Here is a 15,802-nt window from a genome sequence, read left to right on the forward strand (position 1 = left end):
TTATGTCTTTAAAAAAATTTTGTCATTTGAGCAGCCTCTTAGTAGAAGGTAAATGTATGTGTTTAATCATCTTTGTATCTTGTTATTTGATTTAAATCTCAGTATTGCAGCTATGAGAACTAAATTTAAGACACATTCACTGGTTTGTTTTAGTCGGTCTTTATTACTATTTATTAAATAAGTCATATTATTCCAACCCAAGTGGAACTGTAAGTGAAAATTCACCCTAAATCCTGACTTTTTTTTTTTAGGATTTTATTTCTTTATTCATGAGAGACACAGAGAGAGAGGCAGAGACATAGGCAGAGGGAGAAGCAGGCTCTCCAGGGGGAGCCTAAGGCAGGACTTGATCCCAGGACTCTGGCATCATGACCTGAGCTGAAGGCAGATCCTCAACCACTGAGCCACTTGGGTGCCACTGACATCTTAACAAATAAACCATTTTCATTTCTCTAGAATCTTTTCCATCTGTATACATAGTTTTTAACTAATTATATTAGCAGAGTAGAAATCACTTCATATTGATTTTGAAAATAATATATCATAAGCATATCTTACGACACTGTATACAGTTGATCTGCTTTTCTTTGGTGGCATTAACAAAAATGACCTAATCATTCCCTTGCTATTATACATTTTAGGGTGGTTTTTTGACTCTCTGCCATTTAAAATACTTCACGAAAGGACTCCTGCATGGCTTTGTCAATTAAGTGTCAGACGTCCCAGGTCATCAGATGGAGCCTTGCATCAGGTCATCAGATGGAGCCTTGCATCAGGCTCTGTGTTCAGCAGGAGTCTGCTTGGGATTCTCTCTCCCCATCTCCCTCTCCTTTTGCCTCTCCCCCCATTCATACATGCTCTCTCTCTCAAGTAAATAAATAAATAAATCTTTGAAAAAATGAAATAAAATAAAATATTTCACTAAGCTTTGTACTTTTTAAATCTAAGCTTTCACTTTTAAAATATTATTTCCTTAGTATAAATTTTTGGAAGTGGAACTAGTGGATTAAAAGATTTAAAAATATAGAAAGGATATATTCAAATGGTTCTCGATATTTGTTGCCATTTGGTTTTCTTAAGGTACTATACCAATTTATATAGCCACACATAAGATGAGAATGTAATAGTTTTACTACAATCTCATAAGCATTTAGTCATTATGTATTTCTTATATTCCTTAATACAGCTCCGTTTTTCTTTTCTTTTTTATTTTAAGCAATCTTCACACCTCAAATGGGGCTCAAACTCATGACCCTGAGTACAAGAGCTGCATGCTCTTGAGAGTCTGCTTGAGAATGTCTCCCTCTCTCTTTGCCCTTCCCCCCATTTACACGCTCACTCTCTCTCTCTCTCAAATAAATAAATAAACCTTTAAATAAAGTGGACACCTGGTAGCTCACTCAGTTGAGCATCTGACTGAGCTCATGATCTCAGGGTTGTGAGATCGAGCCCCTGTCAGGCTCCATGCTTGGTGTGGAGTCTGCTTGAGATTCTCGCCCTCTCTTTCTTCCTCTGCCCTTCCCTCCACTTTTGTGCCTGCTCTCTCTCTCTCTCTCTCTCAAATAAATAAATACAACTAAAAAAACAAAAAGGGTTGCACACTTTCATCTGAGCCAGTCAGATGCCCAGACCTTAGTCTTTTAAAAGAAAAAAAAAAGAGAGAAATCAAATAAATGCAACTCCAAAGGACAGGGGGGAAAAAAGATTAAAGAGAGTTTAAGAAACTTCCCTGCCCTATTCCCTAGTGTTTTTTTCTCTCTATTCTTTTTTCAAATAATTTTATTCAGTATAATTAATATACAATAAGTTGAACATATTTAAAGTGTATAATTTGGTGAGGTTTTTTTTTTTAATTTGGTGAGTTTTGACACATACAAATCTATCTGTAAAACCATCATCATAGTCAAGATAGTGAACTTATTTACCCCAAAAGCTTCCACATGCCCCTTGATAATCCGACCCTCCTACTCACCCCATAACCACATGCCTAGCAACCTCTGATCTCTTTTCTGTCACTATAGATTAGCTTGAATTTTCCAGAATTTCATGTAAATGGAATCATGTAGTATGAAATTTCTTTTTTTGTCTGGCTTCTTTCACTTGCATTATTTTTAGATTCATCCCTGTTGTAGTATATATTAGTAGTCTGTTCCTTTTAACTCACAAGTAGTAGTCTATTATATAGATACAACACAATATTTTAATTCATTTACCTGTTAATAGAATTTGGATTGTTTCCACTTTTAGCCTCTTACAAATAAAGTTGCTATGAATATTTAGATAAAAGTCTTGGTGTAGACATATGCTTTTACTTTTCTTGACTAAATACCAAAGATTAGAATACCCAGATCATAGAGGAAGTATATATGCAAATTTCTAAGTACCAAACTCCTCTCCAAAGAGGTTGTATTCTTTTATATTCCTATTGTCATTGTATGAGAATTCCAGTTGTGGATGTCACATCCTTACCAACACTTGGTATGATAAGAATTTTTAATTTTAGCCATTATGCTAGGTATATAATAAATCATTGTGATTTCAGTATCTAGTTTCCTACTAATGATATTGAGCAAGCTTTCAGATGCTTATACAACATACTGTAACTTCTTCAGCAGTGTGTCTATTCGCATAGTTTGCCCACATCAAATCTTTTAAAACTGGGGTGCTTATTTTCTTATTAAGTTTTGACAGTTTTTTTCTCCTAGTTTTATTGTGATACTGTCAACATATAACATTGTATAAGGTTAAGGTATACAACACAACAGTTTAATATATGTATACATTACAACATGATTACCACAATAAGTTTAGTTAACACCCATCACTTCACATAAGAACAATTTTTTTTCTTGTGCTGAGAAGTTTTAAGATCTACCCTCTTAGCAACTTATAAGTATGTAACAGAGTATTGGCAATTATAGTCACTATGTTGTATATTACATCACCAGAATTTATTTATTTTGTAATTGGAAGTTTGTACTTTTGACCACCTTCACCCACTTCTCCCACCCCCTACCCATGCCTCTGGCAATCACTAATCAGTTCTCTCTTTCTGAGAGTTTGGTTTTTTAGATTATTCACATAAGTGAGATCATGAAGTATTTGTCTTACCCTCTCTAATTTATTTCACTTAGCATAATGCCCTCAATGGATTCAACATGAATCCATTCATGTTGTCAAAAATAGCAGGATTTCCTTCTTTCTTTAAGGTGTAATAGTATTCATGGATAGATAGATGATAGATAGATAGATACCTATCTCAATAGCAATAAAAAGGAAAAATAAATCTGATTGGAAAATATGAAGAAGAAATGAACAGACATTTTTTTCCAAGGATGGCAGCATCACTAATCATTAGGGAAATGCAAATCAAAACCACAATGAAATATTATCTAACACCTGTTAGAATGGCTGTCATTAAAAAGACAGATGACAAGTGTTGGTGAGGAGGTGGACAAAAGAGGACCTTGTGTGCTATTGGAGGGAATGCAAAGTGGTATGGCTACTATGTAAAACGGTATATATAGTAGACGTATATCTATCTACGTATCTCACATTTTCTTTATCCATTCATCCATTGATGGACATTGAAGTTGTTTCCAAGTCTTGGCTACTGTAAAAAAAGTGCTGCAATGAACATGGGGTGCAGATATATCTTTGAGATAGTGATTTTATTTCCTTTAGATATATACCCTGAAGTAGAATTGTTGGATCATATGGTGGTTCTATTATTAATTATATTATAATTATAATTATTATAATTATAATTATTATATTAATAATTAATTATATTATTAATTATATTAAGTAACGTATATACTGTTTTCCATAGTAGCCGTACCACTCTGCATTCCCTCCAATAGTGCACAAGGGTCCTCTTTTGTCCTTGTCCTCACCAACACTTGTCATCTTCCGTCTCTTTAATGACAGCTATTCTAACAGGTGTTAGATAATATTTCATTGTAGTTTCGATTTTCATTTCCCTAATGATTAGTGATGCTGTCCTTTTTGGGAAAAGTGTCTATTCTTTTCTTCTGTGCATTTTCCAACCGGATTTCTTTTTCTTCTCCTTTCTTTTTCTTTCTTTCTTTCTTTCTTCTTTCTTTCTTTCTTTCTTTTTCTTCTTTTTGTTGCTATTTAGTTGTATGAGTTCTTTTCATATTTTGGATATTAATGCCTTATCAGATACATAGTTTGCAATGTTTTCTTACATTCCATAAGTTACCTTTTCAGATTGTTGATGGTTTCTTTTTCTATGAAAAAGCTTTTTAGTTTGATGTCATCCCATTCATTTATTCTTGCTTTTGTTGCCTTTTACTTTTGTTGTCAAATCCAAAAAACCTAATCTTGCTAAGACTGATGTCAAGAAGATTACCCTTTCTTCTATGAGATTTATAATTTTAGGTTTTACGTTCAGGTCTTTAATTCACTTTGAGATTTTTGCATATGCTATAAGATAGTGGTCCAGTTTCATTGTTTTACATGTGGCTATCCAGTTTTCCCAACATCTTTTATTGAAGAGATTATCTTTCTCTGATTGTATACACTTGGTTCCTTTGTCATAAATTAACCATATATGCATGAGTTTATTTCTGGGCTCTCTATTCTGTTCTATTGATCTATGTGTCTGTTTTTATGCCAATACTGTCCTGTTTTGAATACTATAGCTTGGTAATAGTGTTTGAAATCAAAAAGCGTGATGCCTTTCACTTTGTTCCTTCTCAAGATTGCTTTAGTTATTTGAAGTCTTTTGTGGTTCCATACAAATTTTAGGTTTTTTTCTATTTTTGTGAAAAATGCCATTGGAATTCTGATAGAGATTGCATTGAATCTGGAGATGGCTTGAAATAGTATGGAAATTTTAACAGTATTTATTCTTCCAATCTATGCGCATGGCAATTCTTTCCATTTATTTGTCTAAGTCAATTTCTTTGATCAGTATCTATACTTTTCAGTGTACAGATTTTCAACTTCCTTGGTTATATTTATTTCTAGGTATTTTATTCTTTGTGATGCAATTGTAAATGGAATTGCTTTCTTAATATTCTTCCTGATAGTTTATTGTGAGTGTATACAATAAGAACTGATTTTTATATATTTCTTTTGTATCCTACAAGTTTACCTCATTTGTTAATTACTTCTAACAGTTTTTGGATGGATTCTTTAGAGTTTTATATACATAATATCATGCCACTTGCAAACAGAATCAGTTTTACTTCTTTCTTTCTGATTTGGATGGCTTTTATTTCCTTTTTTGCCTAATTGCTCTGACAAGAAATTTCTGTACTGGGGCGTCAGTGTTGCTCAGCAGTTGAGGGTCTGCCTTTGGCTTAGGGCATGATCCTGGAGTTCTGGGTTGGAGTCCACATAGGGTTGGAGTCCCACATAGGGTTCTCAGCAGGGAGCCTGCTTCTCCCTCTGCCTATGTCTCTGCCTCTGTGTGTGTGTGTGTCTCTCATGAATAAATAAATACGATCTTTTAAAAAAAATAAATTTCAGTACTATGTTGAACAAAAGTGGGAAGATTAGGCATCTATGTCTTCTTCCCAATGAGAGAGGAAAAGCTTTTAGCTTTAATAACGGAGTATGATATTAGCTATGGGCTTGTCACATATGGCCTTTATTATGGTGAGTTATATTCCATCTATACTCACTTTTTTTTTTAACGATTTATTTGTTTATTCATGAGAAACACAGAGAGAGGCAGAGACACAGGCAGAGAGAGAGAAGCAGGCTCCCCTGCAGGGAGCCCGATGTAGGACTCAATCCTGGATCCTGGGATCATGCCCTGAGCTGAAGGCAGACACTCAACCACTGAGCCACCCAGGCTTCCCCATCTATACTCACTTTGTTGAAACTTTTTATCATGAATGGATGCTGAATTTTTAAAAAAGCTTCTTCTGTATCTATTGTGATGATCATATGATTTTTATCCTTCATTTTGTTAATGCAGTGTATTACACTGATTGATTTGCAGATGTCAAAAAATCGTGGCATCCCTGGAATAAATCTTACTGGGTATGGCACATGATCTTTTTGATGTATTGTTGAATTTGGATTGCCAATATTTTGTTGAGATCTTTGCATCTATTTTCATCAGGGATATTGAACTGTAATTTTCATTTCTTCTAATGTCTTTGCCTGGTTTTGGTATCAGAGTTATGCTGGTCTCATAAAATGAGTTTGTGTTTTCTTCTGTTGTTTTTATGGAAGAATTTGAAAAAGATTGGTATTCATTGTTTCTTAAATGTTTGGCAGAATTCACCAATGAAGCCATCTGGTTCTGGATTTTCTTTGCTGGTAGGGTTTCCAGTACTGATTCAATCTCCTTACTGTTCAAATTTTCTGTTTCTTCATGATTCAGTCTTTAGTAGGTTGTATGTTTTTAGAAGTTTATCCATTTCTGCTGGATTGTCCAATTTGTTGGCATATAAGTGTCCATAGTAGTTTAATGATCTTTTGTGTTTCTGTGGAGTTTTTATGACCATTCTTTTGAACTCTTTATAGATAAACCATTTATCTTTGTTTCACTAAGGTTTTTTTCTGGAGTTTTATTCTTTTGTTTAGAACATATTTCTTTTCATTTTCCTTTACTCTATGTCTTGGTTTCTGTGCATTAGATAAAACAGTCATCTCTCCCAATCTTCACAGAATGGTGGTCTCATGCAGAAGATGAACCTTATCATTCCATCCAGGCTGAGGTCTTCATTGCCTCTCAAACCTTTGTTGATTGTCCAAGCCACTTTTTATGTTCTTACAGGTGCCTAATAGTGAAGGTATGCCAAGACTTGTCAGTGTCTCAAAGGGGAGAATCGAGGATCTCAGTCAGCACTGAGATGAAAAATGATTGGAAGCCAGAATCTCAGATAGTAGTTTTTAAAGTGTGCAAACAGACTTCTTTCAGGAAAAGACAAGGAGCTGGAAGTTTCTATCTGATCCTTTTGCACTGAGCCCTGGAGTATAGTCATTTAGGAACTGTTTGTTTGCTAGTCTTTGGGGACCCATAAATGCAAGCCCTGTTAACCACCAGTGCCAGACAATTAAGGGATGAGTCCTCTGGGTGGCACCTACAAAATCTAGGCCTCCACAAACAAGTGCACGTGCTCCTTTCAGAGAGATACTAACAGAGGAAAAATGTGGAAATGGTGCCAGCCTCCCCAGTCTTGGACAGGATCACAGTCAGTTCCTAGATGTATGTTAGATTGTGAGCCTGACCCTCAGGCTGCAAACAAGTCTCTTTATGGGAAAGACTGGGAGACACCCCTTTGTGTCTATTGCTATAGCACTGAGCCCTAGGGGGACCCAGGGGGTCCTCCCAAAGAACTGTTTCTTTTCTTGCTACAATCTGACAAGTCTCAGTCTCACAGATGCAAGTCCCACAGGTTTTCAGAGCCTTGTGTTTTGTCAGTCTGTCCCGCAAGTGGAAGCATTAATGATAGGAATGCTGGATGTTGGGTCCAAACCCCTCATTCCTCAGAGAGAAGCTGAGTTGTGAGTTTCCGCTTGACAGTATATTGTTATGTCAAGAATTGGGTTCTGGTGAGATTGACATGTGTCTCTGCCTTTTCTATGTGAGTTTTCACATAGAAAAGAGTTTTTCTATGTGAGTTTTTTCCTCATTTGTGTGATGTGTAGGAATCATTCAGCTAGTTTCTGGATTTATTTCAGAGAAAATTGTTCCATGTGTAGCTGTGGATTTGGTGTATACATGGGAGAAAGTGAGTTCAGGAGCCTCTTATATGGCCATATTCAAGTTTTGAGAGTTTTTTTTAAAAATATATTTTGGACTTCCTTTCCAACTACGGCCGGCAGATTGGCTCCCGCAAAGAAGGGTGGCGAGAAGAAGAAGGGCCGTTCTGCCATCAACGAGGTAGTGACCAGAGAATACACCATCAACATTCACAAACGTATCCATGGAGTGGGTTTCAAGAAGCCTGCCCCTCGGGCACTCAAAGAGATCCGGAAATTTGCCATGAAGGAGATGGGAACTCCAGATGTGTGCATTGACACCAGGCTCAACAAAGCTGTCTGGGCCAAAGGAATAAGGAATGTTCCATACCGTATCCGTGTGCGGTTGTCCAGAAAACGTAACGAGGATGAAGATTCACCAAACAAGCTCTACACGCTGGTTACCTACGTACCTGTCACCACTTTCAAAAATCTACAGACTGTTAATGTGGATGAGAAATAAAGGTATAAAACTGCAAAAAAAAAAAAATATATATATATATATAGGATAGAAGTCCTTATCAAATATGTAATTGACAAATATTTTCTGTTGATCTCTGGCTTGTCTTTTGAAGACTAGAAATTCTTAATCTTAAAGATGTCCAATTTATTATTCTTTCTTATATAGATCATGCTTTTGGTTTTGTATCTAAAAAATCTTTGTTCCTGGGATGCCTGATCGGCTCAGTGGTTGCGCGTCTGCCTTCTGCTCAGGGTGTGATCCCAGTCTGCAGATCGAGTCCCACATAGGGCTTCCCGCAGGGAGCCTGCTTCTCCCTCTCCCTGTGTCTCTGCCTCTCTCTCTCTGTGTGTCTCTCGTGAATAAATAAAGAAAATATAAAAATAAAAAAAATCTTTGTTCCTGGAACGCTTGGGTGGCTCAGTCGTTCAGCGTCTGCCTTGGGCTCAGGTCATGATCTCAGAGTCCTGGGATCCAGCCCCACATCAGGCACCCTGCTCAGCAGAGAATCTGCTTCTCCCTCTGCTCTTCCTCCTGCTCATTCTCTCTCACTCGCTGTCTCTTGCTCACTCTCTCAAATAAAATCTTTTAGAAAAAATCTTTGTTCCATCTAAGGTTAAAGGTTTTCTCTTAGTTTTATAGTTTCAGGTTTTAAATGTACATTTTAGTTTTACATTTAAGTCTATGATCCATTCTGAGTAGACTTTTTAAATGGTATATGACTATGGATCAAAACTTTCATGTAATTATATTTACATGTGAATATTCAATTTTTTCAGCACCATTCATTGAAAGAGTATGATTTCTCCACTGAATTACTTCTACACTTTCATCAAAAATAAATTGCATATTTAATTTCCAAAGTCCTTATACTTTCCCATTGATCTCACCTATCTATCTGGATGCCATTTCCACATTGTCTCGATTATTGTTGCTTTATAATAAGTCTTGAAATCAAGAATTACAAGTTTTCCAAGTTTGTTCTTTTCAAAGTTGTTTTGGATATTGTAGATCTCTTTCATTCTCATATATTAAATTTAGAATCAGCCTGTCAAAATCTACAAAAAGGTCTGCAAGGATTTTGATAGAAATTGTATTGAATCACTGGATCACCTTAGTAAAACTGACATTTTAACAATACTGAGTCTTACAATACATACATATGGTACATCTCTATTTAGGTCTCCTTTAATTTCTTTTAGCAGAAGAGAGATTAGTTTTCAAATTAGTTTTCAATGCACAGATCTTGCCTTTCTTTATCCCTATTTCAACTTTCTGGATATTTTTACTTCGATTTCTGATTGTTAGTTATAGAAACATAATTGAATTTCTTTTTAAAAAATATTTTATTTATTTATTCATGAGAGACACAGAGAGAGACAGAGACATAGGCAGAGGGAGAAGCAGGCCCCACGCAGGGAGCCCGATGTGGGACTCGATCCCGGGACCCCAGGATCATGCCCAGGGCCGAAGGCAGGCACTAAACCTCTGAGCCACCCAGGGATCCCCCATAATTGAATTTCTACACTGATCTTCTGTCCTACAAACATAGAATTTATTAGTTGTAATGACTTCTTTGTAAGTTCCATAGGATTTTATACATACATGATCATGTTGCTTGCAAATAAATACAATTTTACTTCTTCTTTTCCAATCTGGATGCCCTTAATTTCTTTTTTCTTGCCTTATTATGCTGGCTAGAGTTTCCGGTACAAATTGAAGAGAAGTAGTGAGAATGGATACCCTTGCCTTATTTCTGATCTTAGTACAAACTATTCAGCCATTTGATATTAAAAGTATATGATGTTTGCTAACGGTTTTTCATAGATGCTGTTACTTAAGTGAAGGAGGATCACTTCTATTCCCAGTTTGCTAGGAAATTTTATTAGGAATGGATGTTTTTGGTCAAATGCATTTTTTTTGTATTTGTTGAGATATCATATAGGTTTGTTTGTGCTTTTGTAATTTTAGTGGCTTTTCTTTTTTATTCTGTGTGTATGGTGAACTATGGTTCATTTGCAATTTTTTTTTTTGCAAGTGTTAACCAACCTTGCCTTCCTGAAATAAATCAGTTAGATGATGTATTATTTTTTTTATATATATTGTTGAATTCAACTTTGTTAAAGTATTGCTAAGATTTTTTGCATTTATGTTCATGGTAATTATTGGTCTTTAGGTTTACTTTTGTTTTTTTCCTTCTAATATCTTTGGTTTTAGTATCAGAGTAGAGCTGGCCTCATAGAATGAGGTGAGAAGCATTATCTTCTCTTAAATTTTCTGGAAAAATTTGTAGAGAGTTGGTGTCATTTTATTTTTAAAGATTCGGTGGATTCCCCAGTAAAGCCATCTGCCCAAGTAGTTTTCACTGTGGGAATATTTTTAACTACAAATTCAATTTCTTTAACAGATATGGTATTGTTTAGGTTGTCAGTTTTCCTTGAATGAACTTTCATAGTATGTATTCTCCAAGCAATTTTTTGTTTTAAAGATTTTATTTTATTCATGAGAGACACAGATTGAGAGAGAGAGAGAGCCAGAGACACAGGCAGAGGGAGGTGAAGCAGGCTCCATGCAGGAAGCCCAATGTGGGACTTGATCCCGGTACTCCAGGATCACGCCATGAGCTGAAGGCAGACACTCAACCACTGAGCCACCCAGGCATCCCAGTATGGGCATAAAGCTGTTAATAATATTTCTATAGATTCTGTAGTGATGTTGCCTCTCTTATTCCTGATGTTGGAAATCTGTTTCTTCTCTCTTTTTTCCTGGTCAGTTTGGCTAGTAATCTAGCAATATTACTGATCTTTTATTGTTCTTGGTTGCATTGATTTTCTCCTTTTTAACCTATTTCATTGGTTTTCACTTTCATCATGCTTGTTTCCTTTCTTTTGTCTATACGAGGTTTAATTTGTTATTTTTCCTTCTTGCTTATCCTTGAATTCATGTTCATTAGTTTGAATTTGTAGCAGTATAATTTAAGGCCACTAAACATTTAATAATTAATAATTTAATGCTATAAATTTATTCCTAAGTACTGCCTTAGGAACATCCCACAAATTCCAATATATTGTATTTCACTTTTACTCAATTCAATATACATTCTCATTTATCTTCTGGCTACTTCATTGACCCATGGATTATTTAGAAATATGTTCTTTGGTTTCCAAATATTTGAGGATTTTCCATATATCTTTCTGTTATTAATTTCTAATTTAATTACCACTGTAGTCAGATATATTTTCTCTGTCTTGAATCTTTTATTTTTTTTTTTAATTTTTTATTTATTTATGATAGTCACAGAGAGAGAGAGAGAGGCAGAGACACAGGCGGAGGGAGAAGCAGGCTCCATGCACCGGGAGCCTGATGTGGGATTCGATCCCGGGTCTCCAGGATCGCGCCCTGGGCCAAAGGCAGGCGCCAAACCGCTGCGCCACCCAGGGATCCCTGTCTTGAATCTTTTAAAATTTACTGAACCTTGTCTGATGGTCCAGAATATGGCCTAGCTTGATAAGTATATCATGTGCACTTGAAACAAAATGTATATACAGGTCTTGTTGAGTGGAATATTCAATAAACATAAATTAGTTCAAGTTGGTTGATATTATTCAAGTCTTCTATAAAGTACTGATTTCTTTTTTTCTATCAATTATTGAAGTAGTGTTGAACTCTTTGAATATAATTGTGAATCCTCCATTTCTCTTGGCAGTTCAATCAGATTTTGACCCATGTATTTTCAAACTCTGTTATTAGATGCATAAATGTTTATGATTTTTATGTCCCTTATATGATCCAAGCCTTTTAGCATTATGACATGACTTTCTGCCCCTATTCTTTGCTTTGAAATATACTCTGTCTGTTATTTAGCCTCTCCAGCATTTGATTAGTGTTGGCATGGGATTTTTCTCTCCCACATCCTTTTACTTTTAACCTACCTCTGTCTTCATACCCAAGGTTGACTTTATTTATGTTCCATATAGTTGGGTCTTGCCTTTGATTTTTTTTAACCAAATTGGAAAACCTCAGCCTTTTAATTGTGATATGTAAATCATTTAAATTTAATAAAATTGTTGATATGGTTAGGTTTAAATTTATCATATTATCATATTATTCTTTGTTTTCTATTTGTTCTGTCTGTTTTTCCCCTTTTCCTCTTTTCCTACCTCCTTGGGAATAAGTATTTTATGCTTCTTTCTTGGATTATTAGCCATAATGCTTTGCTTTGTCATTTTAGCACTTGCTTTAAGGTTTGTAGTATACACTTTTACCTTAATGCAGTCTTTTAAGAGCTGTTATACCACCTCATGTATAATATAAGGATCTTATAATAGTATGTTTCAATTTCATACCTCCCAGGTTTTGTATTATTGCTATCATACATTGCACTTCTACATGTTATAAATCCAACAAGTTACTATTATTATTTTGCCCTAAACAGTCAGTTATTTTTCAAAGGAGTTTAGACAATAAAAAAGTCTTATATTACACTCACTTTTGGAGCTCAAATATACATGTCATTGTAAAGAATGGGGAAAAGAAGGTCTGAAAAATAGCAGATGAAATAATGAAGAAAATGTCCAAATTTGATGTAAATGATAAACCCACAGATCTAAGAAGCCCAAGAAAACCCAAACACATACTCAGGAAGAAAACTACAAGAGATACATTATAATCAAATTATTTTAAGCCAATGATAAAGAGAAACTCTTAAAAGCATCCAGAAAAAAAGGATACATTTTGATAGCAGACTTACATGTACATTTGACCAACTGAAGTTCTCACTAATTGTCTTTTCTCTCTGTTTATTTTGGATTGTTTCTATTGCTGTCTTCAAGTTCACTAATCTTTTCTTCTGCAGTCAATCTGCTGTCAATCCCTTCCAGTATAATTGCAATTTTCATCTCTAGAAGTTCAGTTTGTGTGATTTTTTCTTTTATATTTAGTATGTCCAGCTTCACATATATAATCTTTCCTCTAGCTTCAGAACTATGTGGAAAATAATGTAACAAATATTTTAATGTTCTTTTCTATGAATTTTATATTCTACATCATTTCTGGGTCCCTTTTTGGATGACTGATTTTACTCTACAGGTTGAATTTTTAGTCCTTTGTCTATTAATTTGTAACTGGAAGCCAGGCGTTGTGAATTTCACCTGGTGCCAGATGTTCCTGTATTTGGTTACATATTTTTGAATATTTTTATGGGATGTAGTTAGGTTCATTGTAAACACTTTGTTCCTTTCAGGTCTCCCTTTAAGCTTGGTTAGTTACATAGAACCAGAGCAGTGTTTAGGGCCAAATTTTTCCACTAATGGATTTCATCAAAATTAGTAATTTCTGCTTCTTAAAATATGCTCTCTTAAAAAAATAAAAAGAGAAGCCCTAGACTGGAAAAAATATTGTCAAAACTTGATTTAAAAAAAAAAAAAGGCAAAAGATTCTAGGAAACACTTCACCAAACATTATATAGGATGACAATTAAGCATGCAGAAAGATGACCAACATCATTAGTCATTTGGGAAATGCAAATTAAAGCCACCAAGACATATTGCTACACTCCTATGAGAAAGGTTAAAAAATAAAGACAAAAAATTGGCTATACCAAGTGATGGCAATGACGCTGAACAATAATGACATACTACTCAGCAATAGGAAGGGAAAAAAGTATTGTTAAAAAGAAAACCAGGGACACCTGGGTGGCTCAGCGGTTTAGTCTACCTTTGGCTCAGGGCCTGATCCCAGGATCCAGGATCAAGTTCCACATCAGGCTTCCTATGGGGAGCTTGCTTCTCCTTCTACCTTTCTCTGTGTGTCTCTCATGAATAAATAAATAAATCAAAAAAAGAAAAGAAAAAAGAAAAGGAACAGAAAAGAAAAGAAAAGGAAAAAAGAAAAGAAAAGAAAAGAAAAGAAAAGAAAAAAAGAAAAGAAAAAAAACCACAGGCCCAAAACAGAGTTATTCATGCTAGGCTAAGTCACCAAACGAGGGTTTAATCCATAACCTAACTGTAATTTCAACCTTCCCTAGAAATGTAGCCTTAACTACCCAGTCAGAAAATTTTCTGGTCAGCTCCAATGAGTTAATCTGTCACAAAACCCTCTCCATCCCCAAAAGAAGATCAAGTAATCCACCTAACAAGACACCCTGTGTATCTCCCTAAGGGAAGGTGACTTTGTCTGAAACAATCCTTTCTTTTCTTTTGCTAACTGTCCCACCCTATGTCTGTCTGTGAAATCCTTCTGTTTAGAACAGCTGCTGGAGCCCCCCTCTATTTACTAGATGGGGCACTGTCCAATTCATTAAGAACTTAAAAAAGGTAACTAGATCTTCAAAGGTACTTGACCATTTTGGTTTTTGAGTACTGACATATATAACAACATGGATAAATCTCAAATAATTATGCTGTGTGAAAGAAACGGACTCAAAAGTCTACATATTATAAAATTCCAGCTACATGACATTCTGGAAAAGGAAAAATTATAGGAACAGAAGACTTTAAGAGGCTTGAGTTCCAAGTGCCTCTTCTGAGAGTCACCCACTTGGATGACTTCTAATTTCAGTAAGTCCTTTAACCTTTCTGGACCCCATTTCCCTCACTTGATAAAAGAGGGCAGTAGACCGGACTGGTGTGGTATAATAAATATATTTGGTTAGTTCTGGTTCCTGACACAAAGCTCCTAAAATCCTTGGAATTTCCTGAGTGATAGGAGTATCTTGTTATCCATGGTGGGTCTCTTTTGAGCACACTGCACTTGATGCTAATAAAGTGATTTAGGGTGGGGTCCCTGGATGGCCTCAGGATGGGGCTGATAACCAGAAAGACCAAGTAATCAGAGGGAGGGAGCTTTCAGCCCCACCCATTGGCCTCTGGGAAGAAGGGAAGCTGCTGGTTAAACTCCATAAATATTCTTGGACCAGGAGGTTTGATGAGCTTCCAGGTTGGAGAGCCCATGGAGATGCCTGGAGAGGGTGTGGAAGCCCCACCCCCTTCCTCACACACCTTGCTCTGTGCATCTCTTCCATCTCACTGCTCCTGAGTTAGATCCTTTTATAACACCCTGGTGATCTAGGAAGTAAAATGTTTTCCTGAGTTCTGTGAGTTGCTGCTGCAAATTAACCAAACCAGGCGGCGGGGGTATGGGTGTGTGTGGGGGTTGGGGTGTCATGAAACTTCTGATTTCCAGCCTGTGGTCAGAAGTCCAGGTGACAGCCCAGACTTGGGATTGGGATTGACGTCTGAAGTGGCAAGAGGAAGGATCTGAACCCCTCACCTGTGGGGTCTGATGCTGTCTCCAGGTAGATAGTGTCAGAATTGGAGTGAAATCATAGAACATCAACTGGTGTCTGAGAATTACTTGGTGAGAGGAACACCCCCTGCAACACACACACACACACACACGCACACGCACATACTTTTGGTGGCCAGAAATGTTGAGTGCTGTTACTGGAGAGGAGGAGACATACAGGAGTGTTTTCCTTAGAAGTGGGTAGCTTTGAGGTCTCATCTCTTCTACTCATTCTACGCTCTTTGTCTGTAAATTCTCATGATTTTTTTTTTTTTAATTTATGAGAGACACAGACAAAGAGAGAGGCATAGGCAGAGGGACTCTCCCCGT

At 36.1% G+C, this 15,802-nt stretch overlaps 2 protein-coding genes across 5 annotated transcripts in view; one reads left to right on the top strand and one right to left on the bottom strand.

The window, feature by feature from the left end:
• Nucleotides 1-15,802, bottom strand: part of FLT3 (fms related receptor tyrosine kinase 3) — a 120,084-nt gene that overhangs the window by 54,732 nt on the left and 49,550 nt on the right. Inside the window, exon 1 of one of the 4 annotated variants that reach the window (XM_072719887.1) lies at nt 12,939-12,997. The exons of the other annotated variants lie outside the window; for them this stretch is intronic. The gene's annotated coding sequence lies outside the window, so the exon portion shown is untranslated. Of the gene's footprint in view, nt 1-12,938; nt 12,998-15,802 lie in introns of those variants that run through there. 4 annotated transcript variants of the gene reach the window in all.
• LOC112918527 (large ribosomal subunit protein eL31-like) lies at nt 7,709-8,191 on the top strand. Its single transcript, XM_072718871.1, has one exon. The coding sequence runs from the start codon at nt 7,709-7,711 to the stop codon at nt 8,189-8,191; it is 483 nt and encodes a 160-aa protein (XP_072574972.1).

This window comes from Vulpes vulpes, chromosome 9 (assembly GCF_048418805.1).
Source record: "Vulpes vulpes isolate BD-2025 chromosome 9, VulVul3, whole genome shotgun sequence".
In the NCBI taxonomy this organism is placed as follows: domain Eukaryota; kingdom Metazoa; phylum Chordata; class Mammalia; order Carnivora; family Canidae; genus Vulpes; species Vulpes vulpes.

Excerpts from the sequence above, each read along its gene's own strand:
- LOC112918527 (XM_072718871.1), top strand. The coding sequence starts at position 7,709 with ATGGGAGAAAGTGAGTTCAGGAGCCTCTTATATGGCCATATTCAAGTT.